Source organism: Tachysurus fulvidraco, chromosome 21, assembly GCF_022655615.1.
Source record: "Tachysurus fulvidraco isolate hzauxx_2018 chromosome 21, HZAU_PFXX_2.0, whole genome shotgun sequence".
Taxonomy (NCBI): domain Eukaryota; kingdom Metazoa; phylum Chordata; class Actinopteri; order Siluriformes; family Bagridae; genus Tachysurus; species Tachysurus fulvidraco.
The window spans coordinates 22,628,466-22,640,965 of record NC_062538.1 but is presented as its reverse complement, the minus strand read 5'-3'; the positions used below and the strand labels follow the sequence as shown (position 1 = coordinate 22,640,965).

Below are 12,500 nucleotides of genomic sequence, written 5' to 3'. Positions count from 1 at the left end.
CATATAGATCCCTTCCATCCAGATAAGGCCAGTTTTACACATAAAGCTTTTAAACTCATCTCTCCATCATGTTGTTTATCTCAGGTCACTGAGGGGCGGAGCTTCACTCACACACACCGTCATACACACTAATATTTATAATTTAATGAGAGCTCCTCATGCTAGGATGAAGATGTTCTGCTAGTTCTAGAACCATGTTGTGTCAGATTTAAACATATTAAAGCTACAGTGACAGTGACGGCGCTGTCCTGGGGTCGTCGTGTCGAGTTAAACGTCATGTTAAGTCGTTATAATACAGTCAAAATAACAACCTAGAAATATCTCGGTACCTAAGGACGTGCGAGCAGGGACGGCGTCCTTGTTGATCCAGAAGGAGACCCAGGAGAGGACGACGATCAGAGTGCAGGGGATGTAGGTCTGGATGGTGAAGTAGCCCATCCTCCTGCTCAGGTCGAAGAAGACGGTCAGCACCACATACTCACCTGCAGATACACAAATAACACGTCTCTCATCTCCTTCCAATAATCCATCATTTATACTAAAATACAGAAACACAGCTCATATGACCGACTCATAGGCTCCGCCCACCTACAGTACCACAGCCTTCGGTACATTTCAGAAACTCTTCATATCTTGAACTGTCGCTGCAGATCCTACTGAAGGTTAACAGGAAGCATCAGGTCTCTGTCTAAAAGGCTTCATCACACTGGTGCACCGTTTGGACAGAACGTCTGAAGGAGAACCCGAGCACACTACAGAAGTCACCTACACACCTCCGACACCTCTGTCAAGGAGCTGGAGGTTGAAGATTCCAGCAAAACTCACAAAACCGTCTCAACAAACCGTCTGTGTTCTTTAAAGAGCCAGAACATCCGTGGACTGGAGAACATCTGAGGTTCTGCTCTTCTGAAAACAATGCACCAGGTGGAAGAAGACAAAAAGACCACCGGAGTTCAGGCTCAACCTGACCCTCAGCTCACTGGAGCAGAAATGGATCAGTTGTAGTGGAGACAGAGAAGAAGTTTCTCCACATAGGATTTAGTTTTTGACGCCAAGTCTAAGAACTTCACGGTAAAAACACCAGGACAGAATTACAATTACTGACCGAAATAAGACCGAAGATGGAAAGAATTTACCGGCCTGAAAAAACATTTATTACGTGTTTATGTAAATCAAGTGACACGATACAGGTAACCAATCAGGATCCAGAGACCCGTCCAGCCCGAGAACTCGTGCGTGATGTTCCTCAACCCTCACACCAGTGAAGTGAAGTACACACACACACACACACACACTACATGAACACACAGTGTTTCTTTCTGCTGACTGAACATCAGTGCACACAGAGGAACCTGCACCGTAACGCTAATGTAGCTCTTCACCAGCATTTAATCCATAGGTGAGTTGTTAGTTCTCATAAGGAGCCGAGTCAGCAGACGCCGAGGGCCCGGGGTCCTGCAGCCCTCATTAATAATCCTAACGGCCGCCGCAGGGATCCGCCGCAGGGATCCGCCCACCGCGCTCTTCCCTACACTCATTACATCCTGGCACGACGTGAGTCTCGGATAAACGGATATCGACAATTAACCCGTCTGTTAGGAGCTGGGCATCTCAGGGAGGGTTGAGAAGAACACGTCATGTTCTCAGAAGAACAGTTAAGTGTGGAATCCAAACCTTCTACATTTATTATTTTACATATTATTACACTTTTATTCGGTATTCTGTTTATTCTCAGTGGAGTGTGAGCTGTACATGTCCCTTTGTATGAACTGTTGCCATAGAAACCATCAGGTATCAGAGCGAGTACATTAATCTAAACCTGAGCTGTTAGAGAGACTTCATCAACCCCTGACCACCAAAGGTTGGAGAAGACGTGTGGAAGGAGACTCCAGAGCGAGAGCTGAGGAAACGTCTGAGGTTCTTCAGACAGTATGTTCAGTGAGCAGGCGCCCAGGTGCATTATGGGTTTTATAGCTTGCTGACTTCAGCACTTTATTTTAATGAATCAACACATTTAGGACGTCACATTCCATCGATTTTCCTCTTCGCTGACAGAAATGGGAAAGTGGCAGGTTTTGATGTTCCGAGAGACAAAATGTCTGCGTCTGTGTCTCCTCCGGCGTCTTTTCCGGCACTAAGATGAAATATTGATCAGGAGACTGTGGCATTCTTACAGACGGAGTGATGGAGAGGAGACACACATCAAACATCAAAGCTGCTCCGGGAGGTTTTTTTTTTTAATGAGAAAGCAACCGGTGCAACACCTCAAAGCCTGGAGATCTCATCTGTCAGCCCGCTGCCTCCTAATGGAACAAATGGTGGCAGTGATAAAAAAAAAAAAAATGAATAATACATCACAAAGCTTTCATCTTCACACACCCACGGCACAGAACAGACCTCTGCTGGGAGCTCTTCTTTTCTTCTCCTTTTTTTTTTCATCTCCTCTCTTTTCTTTTCCTTTTTTCTTTTCCTCACTTTTCATCTCCTGTCTTTTCTTTTCTTTTCTTTTCTTTTCCGATCTTCTGTATGGTGCAGAGTTGGTGAAGCCTTTCCAGGGTGTGAAGCTGTTAGAAATCCTGCAGGTGTCGTCGTGGAGCGTCTGAAGGACGTCAGGTAAACACTTTCCCAGGCTCGAGATCGAAAGGTTTAATGGACAAAGTTTGGAGTTGAATGAAAGGTGACGTCGTCGCTGCCGCTGCCGGGGATCAGTAAAGAGCTAACATGGCTGATGAGGAGCGCTCTGGTGGAGTAACCGCATTAGCCCTCTATTAAAAATGTAATATATTCAATTAAACACTCCTTTAAAACAAATCAGGGAAGCTGCGATCCTCCTCTGAGCACCGACTGTAAATCTACTTACTGTATTTTATTTTATTTACTTAACATCTAGTTAGCATCCAAATCATCCTGCCAGAAGCGAATCCTCCTGCGATTTATTTATATATCACAGAAAACTCAGTCAACATAAACACAGGTTCAGGTTCTGACACAAGTAGAGCTTGTTTACCTTCATTATTAATGCTGTGCTTTATCAGTAAACTACTCGGGTCACGGGGAGCCTGTGCCTATCTCAGGCGTCATCGGGCATCGAGGCAGGATACACCCTGGACGGAGTGCCAACCCATCACAGGGCACACACACACACACTCTCATTCACACACACACACACACACTACTGACAATTTTCCAGAGATGCCAATCAACCTACCATGCATGTCTTTGGACCGGGGGAGGAAACCGGAGTACCCGGAGGAAACCCCCGAGGCACGGGGAGAACATGCAAACTCCACACACACAAGGAGGAGGTGGGAATCGAACCCCGACCCTGGAGGTGTGAGGCGAACGTGCTAACCACTAAGACACCGTGTCCCTCATGAATAAACATGAATATGCAAATCAGGAACGCCCACATCGACCCAAACCCAAAGTGAGTTCTGCTAATATTAAACCACTTCAGCTCACATGCGTCACCCGACAGACTCGCTGCCTTTATCTGCTCGCTATAGCATTGGGTTACCATGACAACCATGTACCATTAGCCACATCGGCAAGCTACCTTAGCTAGCACACATGTTCTTAACACATTTTTCAGTAGATTGTTTCTTTACGCCTTCTCTTTACTCTGTGCTAAAAATTGTGGGTGTAATGAAAGTCTCTGCAGTCGGATGGAGGAGGCAGTGAGATATCGAGCACAGCATCCTAATAATGATCTCACATCTTCCTCTTGCCAGCACTGTGGTGGTGGTGGTGGTGGTGGTGGTGGTGGAAATTTCCCCTGGAATAATCTGCTTTCCCGACAGAGTTATGGGATGTAATAATAACTCGTGTGCACGGCTCGTTTATCATCCTGCACGCTTTAGAACCTGCGGGACTCTCAGGGGGCGAATGGGATTAAGCAAATAACACTGACTCCTGCCTCCTGCCTCCACCACCTCAACCACATTACACCCCTAAATAGGACTTTTCTCTCCAATTTGTAGCCAGGAGCAGGGGCTTATGGGACGGAGCAGAGTGCTGAAACATCACTCCTGATGCCGCAAGTCGCTTACTGCTGACGGAGAATAAACTTATCCACAGAATATTACCGCTAATCTCACAGAGCTAACCAGATAACATGGCGGCTTCTCCACCTCAGCTCGCACTAACCACATCTACTGACTCGAAACACTTTAAATAGATTTGTTAGTAAATTACAGGTTTAAAGGGAACTTCCTGTGTTCCTCCTCTCCCGCTCCTCTTCCTCCTCCTCCTCTCTCGGATGCAGAGCCGCGTGATTAGCGTTTATATGTTTATATGTTCAATCCCAGAAGAAAACCCAAAGACAAGATAATGGAGTTTTTATTGCTGCACTGCAAAGCATTTTAGTGTAGCAGCTATAAAAACTACACCACTCATTTATCTACGACACGGCGAGTTTAAAAACGCTACAAAAGCTCTAAAAGATCAGCATCACTCACAGGGACTCGACTCCAGAGCTGGCAAATTAAACTGATCTGAAAGAGAAGATCATTAACCTGATTAAAAACGTGTAGGACATCGTTTCCAGCGGACTGTGGACGTGTCCCAAACTACACAGAGTTAACACCATTAAATACATGACAAGTGGACAAGAGGAACTCAGGAAGAGCTGGAGAGGTTCCAGGACCACCGGTGTGGACACTTCACACTGCTGGACCTTGTTATCGAGTGCTGAGCAGCTAGCAATGAGACATGCTGAAGTATCAGGAGACGTGAAAAAGGTTCTCAGGATCTCCTACAGGATGACCTTCAGGAGAGCTCTGTGACAGAACTATGGAACTATGGACAGGAACATCAGGATCCGGTCATACAGCCTGGCTGTGATTAAAGCCAAAGGAGGTTCTACAAAGGGGTAAATACTTCTGCAATCAACAAACGTCTACCACAAAAAAAAAGACACCTTCAGATCTGAATCATCTCACTGTAATCAAAATCCCACAACAGTTCAGTTCCATGTGTAAATCTCAGTACTTGGGCAAGTCGTGGCCTAATGGTTATGGAGTCTGACTCGTAACCCTAAGGTTGTGGGTTCGAGTCTCGGGCCGGCCACGACTGAGGTGCCATTGAGCAAGGCATCGAACCCCCCGACTGCTCCCCGGGTGCCGCAGCATAAATGGCTGCCCACTGCTTTGTGTGTGTGTGTGTGTGTGTTCACGGTGTGTGTGCGTGCGTGTGTGTGTGTGTGTTCACTGCTGTGTGTGTGTGTGTGCACTTTGGATGGGTCAAATGCAGAGAACGAATTGTGAGTGTGGGTCACCGTACTTAGCCGTATGTCACGTCACTTTCACTTTTAAGCAGCACACATGATCACTGTGTGTGTGTGTGTGTGTGTGTGTGTGTGTGTGTGTGTGTGTGTGTGTGTGTGTGTGTGTGTCCCACTGACTACAGTCTCACTCACTAACATCTGCAGCATCCAGCTGTGGCTGTAACATCAAACACTTCCGGTGATTTCGCTGCTTTCAGAACAAGAGAAAAACGATGACATCAAACGAGCGGCGCGGTAAAGAGAACTCGTGATTGTTTTGGTCGCCATAGCGATCGTCTTTCGGAGATCGTCTCCCCCCCCAAATCTCTGCATCAGTCTACCTGAACGGGAAGAACCACGAGTTTATGACTGAAGAACGGTGATATTCACAAAGTTCTGGAAAAGAATCAGGGTTTGAACTTCCCACATTAAATCCACTAAATAAGAACAGACAGAAGGAGACATCAGAAGGTCTCCATCAAGAGGACACTGACCACCAAGAGTCAGGGAGCAGGTAGGGAGGAAACTCTGAAGGAGCTGGAGATGTTCGGAGCTCAGGAGAAGCTGTTTATCTGATTAACGAGACACAAACTCACCATCAAGCCCCATGAAAGTCCATCTTCTCCTCAAACATCATCTCAATCCATCAAGCTTCACTCCTCCATTTTGAGGCACTCAGGCTGTGTGTTATGATAATTGTGGTTTATGTGTATGTGTGTGTGAGGGTGTGTGTGTTATGATATACAGTAGGTGTGTATGTGTGTGTGTGTGTGTGTGTGTGTATGATAATAGTGTGTGTGTGTGTGTGTGTGTGTGTGTGTGTGTGTGTGTGTGTGTGTGTGTGTGAGTGCGTGTTATGATAATGGTGTGTGTGTGAGTGTGTGTGTCTTATGATAACAGTGTGTGTACAGTATGTGTGAGTCTGAGTGTCATGTTATGATAATGGTGTGTGTGAGTGTGTGTTATGATAAAGGTGTGTGTGTGTGTGAGTGTGTGTGTGTGTTATGATAATGGTGTGTGTGTGTGTGTGTGTGTTATGATAATGGTTTGTGTCTGAGGGTGTGTGTGTTATAATGGTGTGTGTGAGTGTGTGTTATGATAATGGTGTGTGTGTTATGATAATGGTCTGTGTGTGAGGGTGTGTGTGTGTGAGGGTGTATGTGTTATGATAACGTTATGTGTGTGTGTGTGTGTGTGTGTGTGTGTATTATGATAATGGTGTGTGTGTGAGGGTGTGTGTGTGTGAGGGTGTGTATGTGTTAGGATAATGTTGTGTGTGTGTGTGTGTGTGTGTGAGTGTTTGTTATGATAATGGTTTGTGTCTGAGGGTGTGTGTGTCATAATGGTGTGTGTGTGTGTGTGTGAGTGTGTGTGTGTGTGTGTGTGTGAGTGTGTGTGTGTGTGTGTGTGTGTGTGTGTGTGTGTGTGTGTGTGTGTGTGTGTGTTATACTAATGTAAATAATGACCTGAGAAGGTGCTGACGATAGCTGAGATGTTCCTCAGTCCCACAAAGGAGAACTGATACAGTCTCCAGGAGCGAATGTCTCCGATCTCCACGGAGCTCCGCTTCCACTCATAGATGATCTCCTCCTTGGGGTATCCGTCTGCACACATCACAATCAGACACACGATCAGACACACAATCAGACACACAATCAGACACACGATCAGACACACAATCAGACATCACAATCAGACACACGATCAGACACACAATCAGACATCACAATCAGACACACGATCAGACACACAATCAGACACACGATCAGACATCCCAATCAGACACACAATCAGACACACGATCAGACACACGATCAGACACACAATCAGACACACGATCAGACATCCCAATCAGACACACAATCAGACACACGATCAGACACACGATCAGACACACGATCAGACACACGATCAGACACACAATCAGACACACGATCAGACACACAATCAGACATCACAATCAGACACACAATCAGACACACAATCAGACACACAATCAGACACACGATCAGACATCACAATCAGACACACAATCAGACACACAATCAGACACACAATCAGACACACAATCAGACACACAATCAGACACACAATCAGACACACAGTCAGACATCACGATCAGACACACGATCAGACACACGATCAGACACACAATCAGACACACAATCAGACACACGATCAGACACACGATCAGACACACGATCAGACACACAATCAGACACACAATCAGACACACGATCAGACACACGATCAGACACATGATCAGACACACGATCAGACACACAATCAGACACACGATCAGACACATGATCAGACACATGATCAGACACACAAACAGACACACAATCAGACATCACAATCAGACACACAATCAGACACACAATCAGACACACAATCAGACACACAATCAGACACACGATCAGACATCACAATCAGACACACAATCAGACACACAATCAGACACACAATCAGACACACAATCAGACACACAATCAGACACACAGTCAGACATCACGATCAGACACACGATCAGACACACGATCAGACACACAATCAGACACACGATCAGACACACAATCAGACACACGATCAGACACACAATCAGACACATGATCAGACACACAAACAGACACACAATCAGACACACGATCAGACACACGATCAGACACATGATCAGACACATGATCAGACACACAATCAGACACACAATCAGACACACAATCAGACACACAATCAGACACACAGTCAGACATCACGATCAGACACACGATCAGACACACGATCAGACACACAATCAGACACACGATCAGACACATGATCAGACACATGATCAGACACACAAACAGACACACAATCAGACACACAATCAGACATCACAATCAGACACACAATCAGACACACAATCAGACACACAATCAGACACACAATCAGACACACGATCAGACACACAATCAGACACACGATCAGACACATGATCAGACACATGATCAGACACACAAACAGACACACAATCAGACATCACGATCAGACACACAATCAGACACACGATCAGACACACAATCAGACACACGATCAGACACATGATCAGACACATGATCAGACACACAAACAGACACACAATCAGACACACAATCAGACACACAACAAATCAAGATGGGCTTTCTGAAAAAATTGCCTTTGTCTAGTTAGATAAATCTGTAGCCCCTTTTTGTGGTTGCCTAGCAACAGAGGTTTCCGCCAAACGTTTGAGTGCCATTTTTAGTGCTTAGTGTGGTTAGCACCGGCCTTCCTATTTTGTGGGCGGGGCCATAGTATTAGTGTGGTTAGCACCGGCCTTCCTATTTTGTGGGCGGGGCCATAGTATTAGTGTGGTTAGCACCGGCCTTCCTATTTTGTGGGCGGGGCCATAGTATTAGTGTGGTTAGCACCGGCCTTCCTATTTTGTGGGCGGGGCCATAGTATTAGTGTGGTTAGCACCGGCCTTCCTATTTTGTGGGCGGGGCCATAGTATTAGTGTGGTTAGCACCGGCCTTCCTATTTTGTGGGCGGGGCCATAGTATTAGTGTGGTTAGCACCGGCCTTCCTATTTTGTGGGCGGGGCCATAGTATTGCATCACAGCTCATTTGTTGACCTTCTTAAATGATTGTGTTTCTGAGATTTACACCAAATAGATGAATTCATTACATCTAAAAGTTTACTGCTGTTTGTTCCTGTAAAGTTCTTCTGTGGAGAGAGAGAGAGAGAGAGAGAGAGAGAGAGAGAGAGAGAGAGAGAGAGAGAGATATAGATACAGAGAGAGAGAGAGAGAGAGAGAGAGAGAGAGAGAGAGAGACAGACAACAGAAAGAAAAGGAGGAATGTTACAGGAACATATGGCCACACTTACAGCTTGAGAACTCCAGGGGACAGGAATGTTCATCCATGGGAAAGTTATTCAGTTTAAGCTGGCACTCAGCGTCGATGGTCAACCTACAGACAGAAATAACTCGCATCATTACATCGCTTACACTGGCCAAGGTTCATTTACATTACAACACACACACACACACACACACACACACACATACACACACACACACACACACACACACATACACATACACACACACACACACACACACACACACTCATTATGTGGGTAAAATAGGAATGAATAACTGAGACATGGAAGCTACATTTAGAATTAGCACGAAACGTAATTAATTCACCACAGAACTGAATAAACACCACAAACGTAACTGTTCTTATTTCCACTTGAAGTCTTTATGATATTTGTGAAGTATAAATATTAATTATTATAAATATTAATTATTATAAATATTAATTATTATAAATATTAATCTAAACAGACAAAAGCTCTGACATCTGATTTGTTAATGAGGTTCGTCATGGAGCTAGTTTTAAAGTTCTCGTGTTATACTGTCGGAATTAACACCAGTAAAGTTTCAAACTCAGGCCAAACAAACACTGACACACAAACACTGACACACAAACACAACCACACAAACACAGCCACACAAACACAGCCACACAAACACTGACACACAAACACTGACACACAAACACAACCACACAAACACAACCACACAAACACAGCCACACAAACACTGACACACAAACACTGACACACAAACACAACCACACAAACACAACCACACAAACACAACCACACAAACACTGACACACAAACACTGACACACAAACACTGACACACAAACACAACCACACAAACACTGACACACAAACACTGACACACAAACACAACCACACAAACACAACCACACAAACACAACCACACAAACACTGACACACAAACACTGACACACAAACACTGACACACAAACACTGACACACAAACACAACCACACAAACACAGCCACACAAACACAGCCACACAAACACTGACACACAAACACTGACACACAAACACAACCACACAAACACAGCCACACAAACACAACCACACAAACACAGCCACACAAACACTGACACACAAACACTGACACACAAACACAACCACACAAACACAACCACACAAACACAACCACACAAACACTGACACACAAACACTGACACACAAACACTGACACACAAACACAACCACACAAACACTGACACACAAACACTGACACACAAACACAACCACACAAACACAACCACACAAACACAACCACACAAACACTGACACACAAACACTGACACACAAACACTGACACACAAACACAACCACACAAACACAAACACACAAACACAGCCACACAAACACAGACACACTAACACAACCACACAAACACAGCCACACAAACACAGCCACACAAACACTGACACACAAACACAACCACACAAACACTGACACACAAACACTGACACACAAACACAACCACACAAACACAACCACACAAACACAGCCACACAAACACAGACACACAAACACAAACACACAAACACAACCACACAAACACAGCCACACAAACACAGCCACACAAACACTGACACACAAACACAGCCACACAAACACAACCACACAAACACAGCCACACAAACACAGACACACAACCACACTAACACAACCACACAAACACAGCCACACAAACACAGCCACACAAACACAGCCACACAAACACTGACACACAAACACTGACACACAAACACAACCACACAAACACAACCACACAAACACAGCCACACAAACACAGACACACAAACACAAACACACAAACACAACCACACAAACACAGCCACACAAACACAGCCACACAAACACAGCCACACAAACACTGACACACAAACACAACCACACTAACACAACCACACAAACACAGCCACACAAACACAGCCACACAAACACAACCACACAAACACAACCACACTAACACAACCACACTAACACAACCACACAAACACAGCCACACAAACACTGACACACAAACACAACCACACAAACACTGACACACAAACACAAACACACAAACACAGCCACACAAACACAACCACACAAACACTGACACACAAACACAACCACACAAACACAACCACACAAACACTGACACACAAACACAAACACACAAACACAGCCACACAAACACAACCACACAAACACTGACACACAAACACAACCACACAAACACAGCCACACAAACACAACCACACAAACACAGCCACACAAACACAGCCACACAAACACTGACACACAAACACAGCCACACAAACACAGCCACACAAACACTGACACACAAACACAACCACACAAAGACACAGTGGAGCATCTGGAGGACAGACCACCATAAAGCTCCACCCACATCCCCATGAATTCTGTAGGTCTACATGGCTTCATGACTCATTAGCATGAAAGTGGCTAGTTTCAAACTTTTAGCTGCTTTTCTTCTCATCCAGAAAACCAGTTTAAAAAGTTTTACCTCAGTGTATAAAGGATCCGTCCATCGTTCCAGATCCGGAGCATGCGATTGGGCGTTGTGATCCAGTGGGCGTCGGCCTTCTTGGAGTTCCGAAAGAAAGTGTCAGGGATCCAGATCTTTCCCACCATGTTGCTGTTCAGACGCAGGACCTTCATGGTGCTGTTGAACTTCAGACGTCTGTCGTACCAGGTCTGGGCGAAGAAAATGTCGATGGTGTATTCCTGTGAGGGTGGGAGGGCATCAGGGCATCAGGGGTACTTAAACACTGAGGGCATGCTGATATTTGATTTTCATCCAGAATGCAATGCAGTGTTCATGGTGGTGTGGTTACAGTGTTCAGTCTACACACTGATCTACATCTTTACATTCAAGCTGCAGGAGCAGCAGTAGAGTGTGACCTCGTAGCTTCACTACATCCACATGATAGATCCAGGTGACTATTAGTTCTACTTGACCTTAGTGCTGCATTCGACACTATAGACCACAACATTCTCCTACATCCCTTACACAGGGATTCATGCTCAGGCTTTAAGTAGGTTTAGACCCTACCTGTCTGATCGATATTACTTTATAGATTTAAATGGAGAATCCTCCAGTTTATTACCAGTTAGTTCTGAGAGATGTTCTGAGAGATGTTCTGAGAGATGTTCTGAGAGATGTTCCAGCTCCAGTTAGACTCTGCTTCATTAAGTAATCGGACATAATAAGAGGAGACGTGAACTCCATGTGGTCTTTGAGGACAACAACCTCCTCATCACTACAACATTTATCAGACTGTATATATATATAATCACACCCCCAGTGTCACCCAGATGAGGATG

At 45.1% G+C, this 12,500-nt stretch overlaps 1 protein-coding gene across 5 annotated transcripts in view; it reads right to left on the bottom strand.

The window, feature by feature from the left end:
* gabrg2 (gamma-aminobutyric acid type A receptor subunit gamma2) overlaps positions 1-12,500 on the bottom strand; it is a 41,493-nt gene that overhangs the window by 10,875 nt on the left and 18,118 nt on the right. For all 5 annotated transcript variants that reach the window (XM_047805801.1, XM_047805805.1, XM_047805802.1 and 2 more), the window contains exons 4-7: positions 11,680-11,900; positions 9,150-9,232; positions 6,730-6,867; positions 330-482 (exon numbers count right to left, since the gene is read on the bottom strand). In XM_047805801.1, the coding sequence (XP_047661757.1) occupies positions 330-482; positions 6,730-6,867; positions 9,150-9,232; positions 11,680-11,900 (595 nt within the window). The remainder of the gene's footprint in view (positions 1-329; positions 483-6,729; positions 6,868-9,149; positions 9,233-11,679; positions 11,901-12,500) is intronic.